Genomic DNA, 21,201 nt, shown 5'->3' with positions numbered 1-21,201 from the left:
GCAGTTTGCAGATATGAGGATAACAAAAAAAGGACTGCTCAGCAAACTGAAAGAGACAATGCACAGTACCTTGTAGACTCTTTAAGAGGAGGCGATGGCAGAACTGAAGTGAGTAGAGCAAGTGGCAGCAGATTCAGCAGGCGGACAATTGTAGACGGATGAACAAGGACATAAATAGGGCGGCAGCCAGAGGTAAACAACAGTGGCTGTTTGCAGGGATAGGCGACGGCCTGTTGCAGGGCTGCTACAGCAGCATATATGAAGATGGCTGTAGCTGGAGCAGGAATACGTGCAGCATCAGGAGCAGAAATGAGCGGCCAGATTTGGAGCAAGTGTCGGGGCAGAGAAGGGCGACCAGCAGCTGGAGAAAAAACGTGCAGAAAATGGCGGGCAGATTCCGAGGAGAGGCGGCCTGATGTAGAGGAAGATGACAAGAAGGGAAGCTGGCTCTGATACCATGTAGGAATATAAAAGCAAGAGCTAGAAACTAGAAGACTAGAAGTGAAATAAGAACAAGATTGAAGGACAAAGAGTTACCTTGAGATGAGTGTAGACAAGACACAAGCTAGATAGATTGCAATGATGTGACCCATGAATATATGGGCCAAAGCACAAGACAGAGAGCAAGAGTGCTTATGGGATAATTGTAGAGGTGCCACATGGCACACACTCAAGACACAAAGACTAAACTGAGACTAGACAAATGTAGACTAGGGAAATAGTACACCTAGTGTGCACTTATCTCCAACAAATGCTTCGTCACGAGCATAGTTGCACGAAACGTACGTTTCGTGACAGGAAACGGAAACGGCGAAACGGAAACGCCGTTTCGTCAAGAAACGGCGTTTCGTTTTTGCTGTTTTTTTCAGAAACCCTAAAAACGGGTTTTCTCTCTTTTCTTTCGGATTTCGCCGCGGCCTGCTCCGTTTTTCGCCGCCTCCTTCCAGAATCCAGCCTCCTTCCAGCATCCTTCAAGCTCTCTCCATCCCGATTCCCATCCTTTGCTCTTGGACCTGCCCTCACCTCCATCCGTCTCTGAGCTCTCTCCATCCTCTTCATCCTTTGCTCCATCTTCTCCATCCTTGGCAGCCTGCTCTCCTGACTCCATCCCTCCATCCTTCTTCTCTCCATCCTCTCTTTAATCTTACCTTCTACCTCTCCATCCTCCTCCTCTCCATTCTCCTTCACTTCTACCTCTCCATCCTCTCCATCCTCTTTTACCTCTATCTCTCCATCCTCCTTCTACAATCTACCTCCCATCCTTTCTCACGAGTCACTTCAAACTTGTGACCTCTCCATCCTCCTTCTCACCTCTCCATCCTCCTCAATGCCGAGAGATGCTTATTGGGTCCATGTCTCCCTCCTGGATAGTTATAAAGGAGGCGGTGGCTCCAAGAAGTGGAGATGCAACTATTGCGGTGTAAGCAAGACGGGGTCTGTCACACGGGTGAAAGACCATCTAGCAGGTGTTCCCTGCAAGGATGTAGGACCTTGTGAGTTCGTGCCTACTGCAGTGAAAGGTGGCCTAGCAGAATGGAAGCGTGCGCGTATGGCAGCCTTGGCTGCAAAAAGTGGAGGACAAGGGCTGCAAGATGAAGAAGAGGCTGCTGACACTGAGCCATTGGATGATGCCAGCACATTGGGTTCTGCAAAGAGAAGTAGAGGGGCATCAACTACATCGAGCGCAGGTCCTAGTGCCACAAGAACACCCTTGCCACATGGATCAATTAGTGTGGATGCTAGTGCGGGGAAAAGAGGATCACTGCAAAGGTCTAGCATTCAAGCACGCTTGCAAAAGCAAGCAGTGAAGGAGGCCACTAGTGAGCTCACAAAGCTCTTCATACAATGTGCAATACCCTTTCATGTGGCGAAGACTACACGATGGAGGAAGGCCATGAGAGCCGTAAGCCGCATTGGGTATGAATGGGAAGGGCCTACATATGAGGCCTTGCGGACAAGAGAGCTAAGAAGAGAGAGGGAATGTGTGGAAGACCAAATGAAGCCCTTGAAAGAGACTTGGAAAAAATATGGATGCACACTCTTATGCGATGGATGGTCAGATGCACGCAAGAGGAATGTGTACAATATTTTAGTATCTTCTTGCAAGGGAACCATGTTCTTGAGAGCCATAGATGCTTCCACTGCAGGTACAGTGATTACAGGGCTGTATATTTGGGAGCATTTACGGGCAGCCATTATGGAGATAGGTGTTGAGTATGTGGTGCAGGTGGTGACAGATAATGGCAGCAATTGTGTGTCAATGGGTGCCATGTTAGAAGATGAGTTCCCTAAGATTGTGTGGACACCCTGTGCCTCACATTGCCTTGATCTTTTGATCGAGGACCTAGGGAAGATACCTTGGATTGATGCCATCTTCTCCACAGCCCGCAGTATCGTGAAGTTTGTCACGAAGAGACCCAAAGTCCTCAGCATCTATCGGGCTTACAATGACCTTGAGCTATTGAAACCTCCAACCACAAGGTTTGCTTACATGTTCATAGTGGTGGAGAGGCTTGTGCGAGTGCGCCAGGGCTTGTTGCGCACGGTTGTGTCTCGGGAGTGGGGAGATTGGGATGATAGAGGCCAAGCAAAGTCTATCAAATTTTCTCGCATGATCATGGATGAGTCTTGGTGGAATGAGGCAGAGGCATTAATCAAATCGATTAATCCTATCTACACGGTGCTTCGCATCACAGACATGGAGGGAAGCACATTAGGGCTCTTGTACGAGTTTATGGACAAGATTGGAGAGGCCCTCAACAGAAACACTTCCCTATCGCCTGATAAGTAAGACTTTTTACTTTTGTAATATGTATAATTATTGCAGTTACTAAATGGCAATTTGTTATCATGAAGCCTGGAATTTTCAGATATATATTATGTATGTACTTACTACTATTATCTATAGTCTATGAATTTTGCATGCATAATGCATTCTAATTTCTTGTGGCATGATTTAGGGTTGAGTCCATCCGTGCTATATGGAATAAGCGGTGGAATTGGTTCCACCGCCCAATCCATGCGGTGGCACATGTATTGCATCCGCTCTGGCGCAGTCAAGAGCAATATGAGAATGACGAGTTGGAGGAGGGGATGCAACAGTATCTACAAAATTGGACGGGTGGTGACTTGGAGATGCAACGAAGACTGGAGGATGAACTTCTATTGTTCCACAATCATAGCCTCTCCTTTGGTCGACCTACAGCTAGGCTCCGAGAGACACAGTTGCAACCTGTCTCCTGGTGGGAGAAATATGGCAACTGTACTCCTACTTTGGTAAGAGTCTAAGAGACAAGTTCCAACGCCACTAGTTGGAGCTTAGTCGTTAAGTAATTTGAAGTTTTATCTACTACAAATATGTTTAAAGTTATCAAGTTCCTGATACTTATCTCGGCTTAATTGGCTTATGGCAGAAACGCCTTGCTATACGTGTTCTCTCACAGGACTGTAGTTCCGGTCCTTGTGAGAGGAACTGGAGCACTTGGGCCCTCTTTCACACAAAGAAGAGGAACAGATTGAGCACGGCTCAATTGGAGCGGTTGGTGTTTTGTCATTGCAACCTCCGTCTCCTTGAGTTCACCGCCGGCTGCCCCGAACCTCGCCAAGTAAATGTAGACAAGGTGGACGTGGAGAAGATGGAGGTCATACCAGATATCCCACGGGAGGAGCTGGACATATACACCATGTTGTATGAGGAGCTGTCAGCACCAGCACACCACACACGATCATACACTCAACCATCTGGAGATGGTGCTAGTACTTCAGTTGCACCCGATGGTCCTGATCCTGATGTTGATGATTCTTCTTCAGACAGTGACACAGATGCCTCGAACTTATCTGAGGACGCAGAGGATGACGATGACGAGGAGGCCATGGATGATGCAGATGATCAGTAGTCCTGCTGTTTTTTTATATCATCCATGAGTGCTTTTATTTTGAGTCTTGCATGACTCATGAGTCATGAGTCATGAATCATGATCATGAAATTTGTGGACCATGAATCATGATCGTCTATGGAGTCTGGACATTGAATACTTTCAAGTTTCAAGTTTCAAGTTTCAAGTTTCAAGTTTCAACTTGTGTGCTAAGTTTAAACTTTAAGTACTTCAAACTTCTAAATTTCAGATTCTTGTAATGCCAAACTTGTTAGTCATGACTCATGATACATGTTGATTTCAGATTATTGAAGCATCATTCAAGAATTTAGAATCATAGAGGCATGAACCATGAATGATGCATTGATGCTTGAAGGCTGAAGCCTGAAGCTTCAGCCTTCAAGTATAGATAATTGTAATTTGTATTATGTATGATTTGCACTCTATTGATAATTATATTATGTATAAAAAATAAATTTTTATACATAAATTGTATCATATTGCCGTTTCTTCCGTTTCCGTTTCGGCGGAGCCCGGAAACTCCGTTTCTCCCGTTTCTTCCGTTTTCGTTTCTTCCGTTTCCGTTTCGGCTGGTAACTATGGTCACGAGTAGGCCCTTTGTGAGAGAGCATGAGGACATCGATGAGACCTCGCCTCTATTGAGAGGTTTAGGCAACAACAACTAGACTCATTGTGCCACATGAATAGCTAATTGGTATGAGTGTACCAAGTGGCTATGGATGCTAGGTTTCTCAATATACGCAGCATTCTTCATGGGCTAGATGCATCAAACAAGGAGATATGATGACGTGACAATTCTTCTAGACCATTGGCAAAGACTCAGCTTCATGGTCTAAGGGACGAGGCAGAATATATGAATTTAGACCTTTAAGAGATCTTTGTGATGGCTGCCTCCTTCTATAGTTAGCTGTTTTGGACGAGGAGCATATGCCTTAGGTTTTGGTGGCCTGGGAGGTATGGTTTACACTCCCTTGATTGTCTTACAGTCCATGATGAGCCATTTGGAGGCCCCATTTATGGATGATGAGATGCTGATGCCTTGAAGGCCCTCCCGATGAAGAAGGTATCCGGGAGAAGATGGAATCTCTCCTATCTGCTAGCAATATTTGGACCTGATAGGCACTCTACTCTGCCAATTTTGTCAATTCCCAAATAGAATTCATTAAGATAGAATTCTGTTATGCAGACATTCTGTTGTATAAAAATTGAGGAATGTCAATCTTGCCCACCATCAAAGACGGACATTAAGAAGAGAATGATTTCTGACTAAACACCTTTGCCCAACTAGGGCCTAGGAGAAATGAAAGTTACTCTATTCATCCCTGCAACGGGAGCTCTTTATGTGGTTTAGGAAGTAGTCTTACATCAATGCAACTGACAACATGTTCAAGTTACCATAGTGGCCAGCAGGTCAGAGCAGTTATTCATCATAAGTGCTTTATGGACATGAGAGCAACAGATTGGATGGCAGGCAACAAGTATGAGGGCGTTTTAGGCAATAGGTGGAGTGGCTTTCCCTTAAGTTGAATTCGCGGTAGATGGTGTGGGAGTGGGATTTGTTCTTGCTGTAGAGCTTGCTTCAGCATGCATAGGGCAGAGACTGACCAGAGCATGCACAATGGAGGTCTAGCCTATCCCGGCTCTTGTTAACTACATTAGTTGGCAATGTCATTTGATGGCTAGATCTGTGATGGGGATGTGTGGCTTACCCTCAGAGAGAAGCCCCATCCAATAGTGAGAGAGAGAGAGAATGGAAGGGGGAGCAATTCCAGTTTTTGGCATATAGTTCTGTGAACCAGAGACATATTTTGATGTCCGAGGGGAGTATCTTGGAATTGCATTGGGGGAGCTAGAACTTCAAGTATTATGTGATAGCTTCATGTAACATCATTTTTCCAGTCTTTCTGTGATTTGATGGCTAGATCTGTGATGGGGATGTGTGGCTTACCCTCAGAGAGAAGTCCCCATCCAATAGTGTGAGAGAGAGAGAATGGAAGGGGGAGCAATTCCAGTTTTTGGCATATAGTTCTGTGAACCAGAGACATATTTTGATGTCCGAGGGGAGTATCTTGGAATTGCATTGGGGGAGCTAGAACTTCAAGCATTATGTGATAGCTTCATGTAACATCATTTTTCCAGTCTTTCTGTGAAGAACAAAAGATTGCATTCTGTGTACAATGTGGTTCCAGAATTACTACCGCTTGTTTTTTTTCAAATGGTCAATGGACAGATATTCGTGACTTCTCCTGTAGAACATGCTGAGCAAGGATTTTCACTTTTGTAGGGGGGATGATGTTGTGTCTGACATCAACTGGGACAATCTTGGGTTCAAAATTCATGAAACAGATCAAATGTTTGTCATGAAGTGTAACGTGAACGGGGAATGGTATGGAGGACAGCTAGAGCCATATGGTGTCTTGGAACTAAGTCCATCTGCTGGAGTTTTAAATTATGGACAGGTGTGTCATTATCTCTTTTTTTATGTTCTTTTTCTTTTTAGTTTGTGTACTATTGCTCCATCTTCTGGTCATCTGGTCATCTACAACAAAAGATTATGTGTTTCCCAATGCATTGTGGTATGCTCTTTCAACCTTTCAAGGTTAGGCTTTGATCTATGTATCACATATGCTGTAGGGCATTTTTGAAGGTCTGAAAGCATACAAAACTGAAGATGGGCGTCTACTTTTGTTCCGCCCAAAAGAGAACGCAATGCGCATGATACTTGGTGCAGATCGTTTGTGTATGCCAGCACCTTCTGTTGATGCATTTGTAGAAGCTGTTAAACAGACTATTTTAGCCAACAAGCGCTGGGTATCCTTTCCATTCATTGTATAATCTTTTGCATAATACCTATGGGATACATGTTTATACCTTTCTTGAGGCTCATATGCTAAATTTAGATATTGGCTGCAGGTACCTCCTGCAGGGAAAGGTGCTCTGTACATCCGTCCATTGCTTATAGGATCCGGACCAGTTCTTGGGCTCGCTAAAGCTCCTGAGTACACTTTCCTCATATACGTGTCACCTGTTGGAAATTATTTTCAAGTGAGACTTCTGTTCCACATTGTGCCAAGGCCTCTTGTGAATTATTATTTTTAAAACATTTTTCTCTTGGGATTTCAGAAATTTCACAAACTTTTCACAAACTTTTCATGTATTTGTAAGCACTGGGTTTGCCCAAGAGACTCCGCAGGTCTTTAGAAACCCAGTATAGCTGCTTATGCTTGGGCATTGATGACGACATAAGTGTTGCGTTGCTTGCTAAGTATGTCTTCCTTTTGTTTTTCATAAAAGTTTTTGTTTACCTCTTTTTTCTTCTCTTTCATTTTCTCTTTTATATTCTTTGTAGATTTTTGATCTTGAGAACAACAAAAAATCTAAATTTGTATGATTGGACTTATTCTAGTCTTACAAAGGTATATATTTGTAGAGTATTTATCAATTTTATTTTTTGATCCATGTGTTATTTTCCAAACATGTTTTTATGCAAGTATGCTTGCACTTTTGGCTTCCCTCGGGAGATGGCTTATTCTTTTGATGTTACCATACAAGAGAATTTCCTTATCCCCTTGGGGCATGAGGGCTCTTTAGACGGCATTACCATATTTGTTAAGTATGCCTTATTTTCCTTGTTATAATATGATACTATTGGAATAGTCAGTAAATGGTCAGTAATTGTAATTAGTTGCATAGGTTAGTTTGGTTAGAGTGCTAAGGTTATCAACTCCATCCACATGTGGATTATGTGTATATTGATTTGTGATAGTGTTTGATGTTGTACGGCTTATCATGTTCTGTTCTTGCTCTAAACCTCTCCTCTCTCCTAGATTGGAGGAGTGGGTAGCCCCACCCAGTTGTTTTGGGGCTTTATGATTGCAGATACAGGGAAGAGAAGTGGATACCTTTGCTCTTCGATGTCAGTTGAAGGATCAGATCATGCATATGTAAGGTCATTGGATGGGTACTCCAAGTCGATCTCCATAAATTATGTATGGGAGAGGAGCAATTGCTTTGCCACAGATATGCCTTGTGATTGCAGATACAGGGAAGAGAATGGGATACCTTTGCTCTTCGATGTCAGTTGAAGGATCAGATAATGCATATGTAAGGTCATTGGATGGGTACTCCAAGTCGATCTCCATAAATTATGTATGGGAGAGGAGCAATTGCTTTGCCACAGATATGCCTTGTGTAGGCAGACTCTTGATTTCCGTGTACTTGGATGCAGGTTTGCAGCCACGGGTGTCAAGTTTTGGCCACTGAAGAAGATCACTTAGGCCTTGAATCCAGTCACCGAGGCTCTGTTTGCTGCACCCTGTCAGGTGAACTCTCTCCGTTCTGCCATGTGCCTTCGTGTAGGCTTTAGTAGCTACTCAAGGTTGAGCAGCCCTGCGAAAATATGCTCTGATGTTCTCTGCAGACACAGCTCCCTTCCTTGCACTCCTTGTGTTCTCCTATGGGTGTAGGTCTGCACCTAGGGCTGCTCCTGATGTCAGGGGTCTATGCTCCTGCAAGAACTCTCCATTGTGGTAATCACAAGGGGCACCCACTTTTCACTCCTCCCTTCTCTGATGTTCTCTGCAGACACAGCTCCCTTCCTTGCACTCCTTGTTCTCCTATGGGTGTAGGTCTGTGTTCTCTGCAGACACAGCTCTGATGTTCTCTGCAGACACAGCTCCCTTCCTTGCACTCCTTGTGTTCTCCTATGGGTGTAGGTCTGCACCTAGGGCTGCTCCTGATGTCAGGGGTCTATGCTCCTGCAAGAACTCTCCACTGTGGTAATCACAAGGGGCACCCACTGCTTTTCACTCCTCCCCTTCTACTGATGGAAGCTTCTTCCAAGGCTCTGAGAAGTAGTAAGATCCCCATGGTTGAGGCCTTTATATAGGGCTGGATGCAGGCCAACCATGTGACAGACTGGCCAATCAGTGATGCACAACGAAGCACAGATATGGATTATTTTCTGCCCAAAATCCCTTCAAAGGCTATTTGATTGGAAGGCTTCAAATAGTCCTCAAGCTCCAAGAAGCCTTGTTCACCTCCCCACCTTCCTCCCCACGAGTTAGATAGCAGTGAGTTGGAATGTGAAGCTCCACGAATGTGCATGTCAACAGCTACAAAGATTGTTACGTAGACGAGCTCTGGCAGGCCCTTGTTGGCCCGGAGGTGGACATTCTTTTTTTGAAAAACCCCATCTATTAGAAACTTTGAAAAAGAATACAGATCCAAGGGATACTCGACTGAGTAGAAAAGACAGATGGCTGCTATGCAACCTGCTTCTTAGGATCTCAACTCACTGCCTAGATTATCCTGGAAATATGTGCCAACAGCCTAGGTGGAGGGCTATACAACAAATGGATTCCTTGATCCGTGAATCTGTAAATCGTGTTTGTAAGACATGCCTTGCAGAAAAGCTCCTTCAGTCGTGTTCCTAGACCCATCCGTACCTCCTAATCGTTGGGTATAGATGACATCATGCCATATCTTGACGAGTGTAATGAAATTGTACCTCTCAAGAACTAAAGAGAGATTTTATTATTGATTTCGATCAAAGGAAGTTGACTTTAGTTAACTAGAGCAAGTTTACCTTCCTTGGTTGCCCACAAGGGACTAGGATTAGTCCAAGAACTAGAATGCATGTGTTAGTTAACCTCTAATGGGTTAAAGGGTTTGATATTGCTTATTGATTGCGTAGGACCTTAGAGATTGCGAAAAGGCCCACATTTTAAGGGAAAAAGTGCACCAAGACGGACAGCAAGCTTTACGGAAGGGGCCCATGGAGTAAAGTACCAACTACAGCTTTATGGGGTGCTTTTTCCTAAAAAGACTAATTCAGCCAGCTTTCTGTGGCTGAAAAGCTCCCATCTTTTAGGGGCAAATCCAAAAAAGCATGCTGCCCCGTCTCCTAGAATCAGAATTCAAGTTGTATCAGCTTGATGTGTGAGCCAGTTGTAAAAGCATTTTGTATTACAATAAAGACCTTTGTGGGGGGCGGGGGGGGGGGAGCCCTTTTTTTGCCCCATTGTGCTGCGTTTTCTCTCTCTTCTCTCCTCTCCCAATTTTCCTCAATTGTGATGAAGCATCTACTTGGATTGCTGCCTACTCTCCTCACTTTCACCAGTTGCACATGATCTCTTGAGTCCAACATTGCTGCCCACGCGAGATCAAGGTTTCCAGCCTGCTCGTGGAGCTTTCTCTTCCATCGCATGTGTTGTAGACCCATTTTGGCACGTGGGTTTGAGACTTTCAGTTGATGTGTTTTCATTTATTGTGAATTTTGCGAAGTCTTTAAGGTTTCAGCGAGGGTGAATTTCCTGTTGGACAGCTCCATAGGCAATGAGCAATCATTTCTATGTCCTTTGCATGACAACAATCATCTACCCTCATTCTGCTCTGACAATGGTGCAATGGGTAGCTAGAAGAAGTAAGAGATCTCTCTTGAGTGGAGGCTCATGAAGAGAAAGGGGGGGGGCAAACCGTGGTAAGGACATCATGTGGCACTTGCTATTCGGGCTAGTGTGCTCTCGTGAAAGAGTCCAGGCTGACACATCGAGACGAAGTCGTCTACCAATGTGCCTAGTATAGGAGAAGAAATGCATCTCTACTAGCGTGCTGGGCATTCTCATACTTCAAGAGCATATTTTCTTCGTGGTAGACATCTACAAGAGTTGGATACCTTGTCTTGGTCCGAGATTTGGTCTCCAATGGGTTGTAGTGGGAGGGTTGCACGCTCGATTGGGAGTCTCTAGCGTCTTACATATTTGTCCTTCATCACCAAGAAACCAAAAGGGACTTTCTGGAGAGTTACTAGAGAGGGTACTGGACCCAACAAAAGGTATTTGAATTGGCTCCTGCAAAAGCGTGGTACACGTTTGCCAAGGTTGTGGCCATTTCTTTTCATTCCGATCCTACCTGTCGTGGAATGCTCGGGTCTTCAAGCAGGAAGAGCTCATTGGAGGGCACATGTTGTGGATGGGTCTATGAGTTGAAGACGATTTGAACGTTTTTTATTTTGCTTGTAGACAAGAGAGGGGCCCTTTTAGCATGAGCTCACAAATTGTTTGCTTGATGTAGATTCTTGGGTTGTAGGAGGTGACTTTAATAACCTAGAGTTATAAAAAAACAAGCTCGAGGGCACATCCTTGTCAATGATCCCTTGGTAGAGAGGGGTTCGTAGGATTTTTTTCTCCTATGTCGGAGATATAGATCCTTGGTGGGAGCTGAATTTCATTCGCTTGCAAGGCATCCTTAGTTTTTCTTTTAGTAGCATAGACATGATGGCCTTTTGGAGAGATTGAATGGTTTACTATTGGGGGTTGCTGAGAGGATGTTCCATAGAAATCCTAGTAGGTGTGGTGATGTCCCATCGTTCCCCATCATCCTTTAGCTGAAGCAACCATGACGGAGATTATCGTAGTGGGGATTGTTGGATTGCAAACTTCATCCACTAGGAGGAGGAGATTAGGGAGGTTATCTCACATATCTTGCAAATGAAGGATTCCCCTCATGGGAGTAGTGGAGATAGAGTTCATTCAAAAGAGCACTATGTCCATTCAAGAGTAGGCATTATGCTAGTAATAGTTTTTTCATGAGTGGGAGTGGGCCTTCCCAATGGCTAGAAGATTAGGATGAGTGTGCTAGGATTATTGCATTTGTGCTAGAGAGGTTACATGAGTGGAGTTCTCCTAGATGGAAACACTAAGGATAGGATGACCTCCCATGAGAAGGTAGGATTTTTATTCAAATCCCCATGAGCTTGTGGGATTATTTAACTCCTTCTGTAGCGAAGGTGGAGGTACCTAACTGTGACGTAGTGGTGTATGGCAAGGCACTGGTCCCCAAGGTGGTTTTGGAGATCACGATGAGGCCTCATTCCCACACAACAACCTAGCTAAGACATTAAGATCCGTTCTAGTTGAGAAATGCGTAGGGAAGGGTGGTTTCTTTTCTCTTTTTTGTTTAGACAAGTTTTTAGACTTGATTGGCACTCCCTTCGACTTATGTACAAGGAGATATTTGATTCCAAAACTGGCATGATGCACATTGTGTTGTGTTTTCAGAGGATGATTTTGGTCATATTCTTGGATTTATCTAGACATGTGTTCCCATCATATTTGTGGACATTCGAATTTCACCTGGTGAAGTTCTTGTCCATGCTGCAACTTGCTCATATTGCAATAAACTCTCTATCATTTTTGGCGTAGAAATGCTTGTTTGGGAGAGACTAAAACGAAATTGTGTAGTCTTCACAAGGAGTTATAGCTTGAATGAGGAGAATGTGGACTACTTTTTTATCGGCCTTCTCCTTAGCGCTAGGATTTGGCACAACTCAGTTTGTCTTTCACCTCTAGTGTGCTTATGGAAACTCAGTATGAAGACCTTTGTATAACTGGATGCTCGAGTATGTGTGAGTGTATGGATATGTATGTGCGAGAGCAATAGTTTATAGTATGGTATATATATGTGTGTCAGTATGTGTGTGTGTGTGGGCAAAAAGGACAGCACAACAGTTGACTGAATTTTCACATTTAAGGCCTCTCTCTGAATCAGAAAATGATTCCCTCTCACAAGCCTGGATCAAACTAACTGATAATGATCAGCGGAAATTGCACAAATGGCAGATTAGAGCAAGAATGAAGCCCCTCATGGATAAGGGCTGCTCATCAAAAGCCTTCTTCCAGGGCCTGCATGCTACTCGAAAGAAAAACTCATGTCTAAGATTAAGGAAGCTAGATGGCTCTTGGACGCCAAGATGAATGCCAAAATTACTTCCAGACACTGTTCTCTACCCCTGGCTCCCCATCAAATCAAATGACTGATGCGAGGACTGAATTTCTTCAATATGTTTCTGAGATAGTGGAAATGGATGATGCTCTTTTATTTGAGAGACCTTTTACTGACACAGAACTTGATAATGCATTGTCCCATCTCGGCAAATACAAGTCCCCTGGCTGGGATGGTCTTACGGTGGAATTTTATATTTCTTTTTGGGATGATTTGAAAGATGTTCTCTTACAAAGGATCAATGTTGCCTGGCAAGAAAATCAATTGCCGCACCTTTGGAAGCATGGCATAATCAAACTTGTGCCAAAAAAAAATCTCTGTGATCATATGTCAGATTGGAGGCCTATTACTTTGATGCCTGTAGTTTACAAACTCATTGCCAAAATGATTGTGTATAGGCTTCATGGGATACTGAATGCGGGCCTTCATCCTCATCAGTATGGGTTTGTGCCGCGAAGACAAATCCATGACAATATCTCCAATGCATTGACTGCAATTGAATATGCTAAGTACTCGAATCAAGATGTGCTCATATTGCAGGTAGATATCACTAAGGCATTCGACACTGTTCAATGGGATTTTATCTCTCAAACCATGACAAAGTTGGGCTTTGGTCCCAAGATAGCAAATGCAATTTATTGGCTTTATTCTGGCTCTACCTCCCAGTGCATTCTCAGAAGTCATCTATCTCGGTCATGGATATTGGGTAGATCAGTCAGACAGGGCTGCCCCCTTAGTGCTCTTTTCTATGCCATTGCGACTCATCCCCTCTTGATGTATCTTGATCATCTTACAAGCACAGGACAGATGATTGGTCTTAAAATCCCTGGGGCTGCATCTTTTTTGGCACAGGCATATGCTGATGATTCCTTCTTTATGCCACAGAACTCTCCCCGGGAAGTCCGCATGCTTATGACCACATTATCATTGTATGGATTAGCAACGGGATTGCATGTCAACTTTGACAAATCCAAATTGCTTCCCCTGAAACAATGTGACTGGCATTCTATTCTCTGGCCGGGTCAGATAGTGCATTCCAAAGATGTAGTCAGGCATTTGGGATATCCTATAGGATGGCATATCACCAGGAAGCAGCAGCTAAAATGGATCTTCCAAAGACTTCAACATAAATTGGAATATTGGTAAATTTCTACTTGGCCACTTCATGTCAGGCTCAGAATAGTACAGTCTATTGTAATGTCTTATGTTCAGTTCTTTTTGCCTTTGCTACATTGGTCCTCTAGAGATATCTCAGCCTTTATGTCTCAAGCTATGGAGCTGTTATGGAGGACAAAAACTGCTGTGAAAGCATTGAGACTGCTGAAGATGGAAATGGTGTGCTCTCCTAGGATGCATGGAGGACTTAATGTTCTAAATATTAGATATCATGTACTTGCAAGGAAGGCGACTATGCTCCATACCTTTTTCCGTCAAAAACAGCCATGGACTTGTATGATAGCATCCATGTGTGTTAACATGAGGACAACTGCTTATGGCCATTGGACTACTGATCATTGGGAGGTTGTCATTGGGAGATTTGTAGGGAAGATTCCTGGCTGCCCTTTCTCTACTGCTCTGATACTGGACTGGAAACAAGTACTTTCTAAAGTCAAATGGGCTCCTGATAATCACTCGGGGACAAACTCAATGAGGAAAGAAAGTATTCATTGGAGTGCCATCTTTGACATTCCACTTGCTTTACAGGAACCTGTTCTGGCATATAATCTCATGAAATTGGGAATTAGATACATCAATGATGTGGTAGATGATCACGGCCATGTCTTATCTTTTCCTCAGGCCACTGCCTCTTATGCATTGGGAATGCATCATAGGTTGATATGGAAGAAAATTGCTGATCTCTTGCATCCTTTTCTACCTATTCCTCCTGTGGCTGACACAGACAGGCTTATGGATTGGCAATTGTACCCCTCTGCTACATGCTCTCATCCTATTCCTCTGCCTGTTTTGACCTCCATCAAAGTCTACAAGCTTCTTCAGCCTACCCCTTGGATTCATCAATATGCTAATACTCTGTGGTATATCAGGCAGCCCCTTTCATGGTGGCGGAAGAATCTCCGACTATTATGGAGGTGTAAAATGCCTTTGAAACAAAGACTTTTTCTTTGGAGATGCATGACCGGCACATTGTCAGTGGGAATCACACTTGCCAAACGTCACATTGCACCACCCACCTGCTTACGGTGTCACGCTCCTTCAGAGATTGTCCCTCATTTGCTTTGGCACTGCCCGTCTACTCGGAACCTCCTTGGGAAAATTTCAGATCATCTTCGCCTCCGTTTCCCGAGTCACATATTTGGGAAACATTTTTGGTTATTTGGCAGATTTAGGAGGTCTTTATCTCAATACTCACTCTTTCTCTCGTGGGTGAGATATTGGGCTCTTTGGACAATCTGGGAAGAGCATAATTTGGCATACTTGGGCCGCCAGTTTCAAAAGTCATATGAATCTTTTAGAGCCTCATTGCGGCAATCTTTATATGATGCCTGCCATGAGGGTGATATACATGCATCTTGCATTGAGCTTTTCTTTTTATGCTTCTGATCTTTGGGATACTCTCCATCTTGGAGACTTTCCCTCTTGTAAAGTTATGACAATATAAATACAATGCACTGGATTTTACCAAAAAAAAAAAGTGTGTGTGAGAGAGAGAGTTTTTCCGTGCATCCTTACGACAATCGCCATATGATTGTCTACATGCGCGGGACTTAGATTTTCTTGCTTTCTTGTCATATAATGAGATTTTTTGATATTTGTAGCAGATTGTCCCTTTTTGTGGGACTGCTTTTGTAATATAATGATAACTGGTTTTCACAAAAAAAAGTGTGTGTGTGTGTATAGTAGCTTGTTCAAAAATCAACACATGCGGGATTCCTGGAAGAAAGGGCTTGTAAAGCTTTTGCCCAAGAAGCCAATCTGTGAATCTTTGGCTGATTGGAGGCCTGCCACTCTTTTGCCTGTTATTTATAAGATCATTACGAAAATGGTGGTTGATCGTATCAAAGGATATTTACATGATGGCCTGCATCTAGCGCAATATGGTTTTATTCCTCGTAGGCATATCACTGACAATATTGCAAATGCCTATGTTGGGATTGAATAATCCAAGTATACAGAGCAGGATGTTCTCTTGTTGCAAGTTGACATTGCCAAGGCTTTTGACACCATTCTGTGGGATTTTATTGTGCATACCATGTTTTGGTCAGAAATTGCAGCGTGTTGTCTATTGGCTCTACAATGATAGCAATATAAATACAATGCACTGGATTTTACCAAAAAAAAAAAGTGTGTGTGAGAGAGAGAGTTTTTCCGTGCATCCTTACGACAATCGCCATATGATTGTCTACATGCGCGGGACTTAGATTTTCTTGCTTTCTTGTCATATAATGAGATTTTTTGATATTTGTAGCAGATTGTCCCTTTTTGTGGGACTGCTTTTGTAATATAATGATAACTGGTTTTCACAAAAAAAAGTGTGTGTGTGTGTATAGTAGCTTGTTCAAAAATCAACACATGCGGGATTCCTGGAAGAAAGGGCTTGTAAAGCTTTTGCCCAAGAAGCCAATCTGTGAATCTTTGGCTGATTGGAGGCCTGCCACTCTTTTGCCTGTTATTTATAAGATCATTACGAAAATGGTGGTTGATCGTATCAAAGGATATTTACATGATGGCCTGCATCTAGCGCAATATGGTTTTATTCCTCGTAGGCATATCACTGACAATATTGCAAATGCCTATGTTGGGATTGAATAATCCAAGTATACAGAGCAGGATGTTCTCTTGTTGCAAGTTGACATTGCCAAGGCTTTTGACACCATTCTGTGGGATTTTATTGTGCATACCATGTTTTGGTCAGAAATTGCAGCGTGTTGTCTATTGGCTCTACAATGACAGCAAAGTTGCATGCATATTGTCGGGGGATATCTCTAAATCTTGGACACTCCATTGTTTAGTACACTAGGGTTGTCCTCTTAGTGCCATTTTGTATGCTATAGCCACGCATCCTATGCTTCAATATATGGGATCATTTGGTGGTGATTGACATGCTACATGGTTTGGAGATTCTTGGAAGTTGCCCTATGGATGCTCAGGCTTATGCAGATGATTCTTTTTTTGTGCCACGGAACACTGGAAGGGACCTCTCCTTGCTTATGCAGGCTCTCACTTTGTATGGTGTGGCTGCTGGTCTTCATGTGAATTTTCAGAAATCTCACTTGTTGCCTTTGCACTCTAAAGGCTGGCACAGTCTTGTAGCCGGGGAAAATTGTCCCACCCACTCAGCTAGTATGCCATCTTGGTTATCCTCTGCCATCATGGAAATTTTATGGCATTCCAAACATGGTAGGAAAAGCTTGCACTTACTTTCATTACAGCAGTTATGTTCCCGGGTTGAATATTCTTAATATTCATGTGCATATTCTTGCCCATAAGGGGAAAATGATGCTTCAATTCCTACATGGTGATCACCCTTGGGCTGCTATGATGCGATTTTTGCTTCTACAAATCACCACCCCTGCTTTTGGTTACTGGCGGCCTACTCAGCGGGATTTTTTGTTGGGTAGCATTGAAGGTAAGGTCAGAGGTTGTCCTCTTGTTTCTCAAATGTTTTTGGATTGGAAACATTTGGCTTGGCATGGCCTCTTTGAGAGCTGAGAGCATCCACTGGTCACAAGTGTTTTCTCCACCGTTGGTTTGCAGGAGCCCATACACTCATATTTCCTTAATTCCAAAGGGATCTCTTTTGTGGCTGATGTCATTCACCACGATGGGACTCTCTTATCCTTTCCTTTGGCTGCTGGAAAGTATGGTCTAGGAATGCATTATTGTCCTGTATGGCAGGCTATTACTTGTATGCTCTAGTCTTTTTTTTTTTTTTTGGCAAAAAGATTACTTCATTAGGTATGAATGAAAACTGCAAGAGCAAGCTCTAATGCGGGAGTACATCATGCCATGCATGAGAAAAAACCAGCTAAAAAAGAGCTAACAAAAATCCAAGGTGGAGGCTGAAAGTGCCACCTTCTCCAGCCATTTCAGCTTGTACCACCTCTAGAACTTCAAGACAGGCTTCAAGATTGGACTCTTCTTCCAGCACACTCATCCATTTGTCCTTTGAAGCTGTCTCATATTACAGTGTCCTCTTTATATAAAGTTCTATTGCCCTCACATTGGGCTTCAGCTCGGGTAAATTAGATTTGGCGATTGGATCGTCCAGCCAAATGGTGGTGGCGAAGATTGAGGCAGATGTGGCATTCCAAGGTCCCTCTTTGACAACAAGTCTTTTTTGGCGCATTTTGTTAGGGGTTTTTCTGTCTTGACAGCTTCTATCACGCCGACGCATTGCTCCAGCTATTTGTCGTCGTCGTTTGGCTCTGAGCGGTCTGTGTCTCATATTTTTTGGCACTTCCTTGACACACGTGACTTCTTGGGCATCCTTTGGCAGAGATTGCGATTGAGATCTCCTCATGCTACTTTGGGCAAGTTTTTCTGGATTTTTGGGATTTATCCTTACCGGCTGGAGTTTTAGTTCTTCTTCTCCTGGGCTTGCTACTGGGCACTTTGGACTCTGGAAGATAGAAACCACAGAGTCTATGGTGATCCTTTTTTTTCTACTTTTGTTTTCTTTCGTCAGTCTTTGCAGCAATCTCTCTTTGATTGTTTGCAAACTCGCTAGATAGACTATGAAGTATACTTGTCCTACAGTGAAATTTTCTCTTGATGTATTTTCCAGCTTCCCAATCTGGGACATATGTGTTGATGTATTTTGGCATATTCCATTTTGGGATCGCTATTTTGTAATATAAAGCATAAAAGTTTTCACCCAAAAAAAAAAGTGTCTGTGTGTGTGTATAGAGAGAGCGGGTCAGGATGACCCTGTGCATGCTTCGCTTGAGGCATAGCTGGTTTTTGATGTTATGCATGAGGGTTTTGAAGATACCCGCAAGGACAGGAAAGATTCTGCATCTACAGTTGGGATTATGGTGGAGGTTGATGATATAGTGGATCCCGTGCGCGAATATGCAAAATATGCTGTTATTATCTTTTTACTAGGTCATATGCCGGTTGAATCAGATGTGGGTTACTGGTTGACCAGAACACTGGGTGGTTGTTTTGTTACGTAAAGTGCACTATGCAGCCCGAGGATTTTTTGAAGTTATTATGATTGATGAGCAGCATAGCAGACATCGATCTACTTCATTGCATGCAATAGCAGAGAGGTGGGTGGATGTTTGTCCTACCGCCATAAACATATGAATATGAGTAGAGACAATGCTTGGGGAAAGGAAGATCTGAGATGGTGATTCAAGTGGGGCAAATATCCACATAGATGAAGTTCAAACATAAGCGACAATGGCAATTCGTGGGAGAGTGTCAAGAAGACATAGTTGCTATCAAAAAACAACAAGAGAGAAATTCGGAGCAGCTATCTGCAATCGGGGCTGCAAGCGATGACCTACAGTAACAAAGGTGGTAGAAGCTTCAGCAGTGGCACCTATAAAAGTGCAAAGAAAACAAGTAGTAATTCAAAAGGCAAACAATCTACAGTGGCAGTAGGCCCGGGGCCCATCTGAAAAGGAAAAATGTCGGCGAATGTCCTATCTACCCTTTCGTGTTGAACCACATATGGTGAATTGAAGCGAAACAAAGGGAAGAAGCTTTGTCATGATTGAGGGCAGCATACCAACATGAAGTATAGGCAGTGAAGTGCAATCATAGTGCAATCATATAACAGAAACATACCAACATATGACAAGAAATCTACAAAGATAGTACAAGAAGATCTAGAAAGGGGTGATCATTGGTGACCTGCAAATCTCCAAAGCAAGGGTGGAAAACAAAATTTGAATAACAAGCATCTAATTGGAGCGGCGTCAAGTGAAGGAAGTGGAAGAAGGAGGAAAGGAGACAAGGGAGCTAGAAGGAAGGAAGCATATCTTGAACTAGAAATGAAATGAAATGGAAGGAAAGGCAAGAACCAAAATGAAATCACTTACATGACCAAAAGCTCCACTGATTTGATTGATGTGACAAGTGAAGGTACAACACTCATATAGAGTGGACACACACTCAAGAACCATATGTATATGGGATAACTCCCTATATGCCACATGGCACTCTCGTACACAAAGACTCATAAAACTAGTTTCAAGTACACATTAGAACATACGCTTTGACTATGATTTCTCCAACATCCCCCCTCAGAGCAAAGAGTGTGAGGCCCAACACGTAAGGAGTAAACCGATTCCCCCTCCACCGCAATATTGCAAAGAGCAAGTCCAACTATCCAACACCTCCCGTGTGATAGTGACTTCTCAGTCAGCTGCGACCGGCAGTTAGGACCATCACTCGTCACCCCCCCTTACTCTGAAGTGGGTAGGAGTCTTGCATAGCCATAAGAGTAAACACCCAATACAATTACTTTTTGGGGGACTACCCAGGGCAGAGTACCCTTATTGACTCCAAAGCCACAAAAGCATACATCGTTTTAGTACTCAAGGCAGAGGACCTTTATTGACTTACATAAGAGAAATCATAATACATATGGGTTGTCATCCTCAATCAGGGTGACATGGGTAGTGAGTGCGTGGTCGCGGTCTGGGATCTCCTCTGTTGCAACCATGATGTTGGTGTTGTTCTTTTGCTTTCTTTGTGTAGCAATTTGCTTCCATATGGCCCTTGCGCTTACAATATTTGCACGTGATGTTCTGATGGGTTTTCCATTTGCTGGTGGAGGCAAGAGCCTCTTCAATTCCTGATGTAAAGAGCGGAGTTTCTTGTTCCGGTGGTCTTTTTCGAGAAGAAGACCACCATATCATCAAAGGTTTTCGAGGCAAGCCTAAGTACTTAAAGAGTGTTCTCAAAACGAGAGACTCCTTCCATACTCTTCATGAGGACAACCATTTTGTCCTCATCGTCAAGTGAACACTTCAGGCTGGAAAGTTGTTGAATAAGAGATTGCATTTTTTCCAAGTGTGCACTTAAAGCATCATTATTCTCCGTTTTATAAAATTGCAGCTTCAAGAAAACCTCGGAGTTTGTGATTTTATTACCAAACAGATTCTCGAGACGCACCCAAATCTCTTTGCCTGTGGATTGGAAGTTGATATGATGAATCAAAGTGTCGGCGAGGCAAAGTCCAATAAGAGCAATGGCTCTTGACTTGTTCTTGAGTTGTTGAGGATCCGTTGTTGTATCGTAGTCCTCATCCGCATTGCAAATCGCCAAAGCAAGGGGGGAAAAACAAAGCTTGAATAACAAGCATTTGATTGGAGTGGTGTCAAGCACCTATAAAGAAGATTTGTAGACGGAGCAAAAAGGGGGCAAACGGTCCATAACTTTATCTGCAAAAGTAACAAGCTCTACATCCCATTGGATTGTGCTGTGAAGAATCTCAACAAAAGAAGACCTAAAATAAGTTGAAGACTGATGAAAATAATTCCGTTTAAGCTATTATATAAAAAATTTCCCATTGATAACATATATTTAAGAGGATTATCAGATTTAT

General features: G+C 43.2%; 1 protein-coding gene across 2 annotated transcripts in view; it reads left to right on the top strand.

Moving 5' to 3' along the window:
• The window catches only part of LOC147892157 (branched-chain-amino-acid aminotransferase 2, chloroplastic-like), an 86,116-nt gene that overhangs the window by 26,965 nt on the left and 37,950 nt on the right, over window positions 1-21,201 (top strand). For both annotated transcript variants that reach the window (XM_087389023.1, XM_087389024.1), the window contains exons 4-6: window positions 6,181-6,355; window positions 6,531-6,707; window positions 6,810-6,941. In XM_087389023.1, the coding sequence (XP_087245149.1) occupies window positions 6,181-6,355; window positions 6,531-6,707; window positions 6,810-6,941 (484 nt within the window). The remainder of the gene's footprint in view (window positions 1-6,180; window positions 6,356-6,530; window positions 6,708-6,809; window positions 6,942-21,201) is intronic.

Source organism: Dipteris shenzhenensis, chromosome 17 (genome assembly GCF_047967505.1).
Source record: "Dipteris shenzhenensis isolate YYH24624 ecotype China chromosome 17, Dip_SZ_1.0, whole genome shotgun sequence".
Classification (NCBI taxonomy): domain Eukaryota; kingdom Viridiplantae; phylum Streptophyta; class Polypodiopsida; order Gleicheniales; family Dipteridaceae; genus Dipteris; species Dipteris shenzhenensis.
The sequence above is the reverse complement of the archived record's forward strand: the minus strand, read 5'-3'. Positions and strand labels throughout refer to the sequence as shown.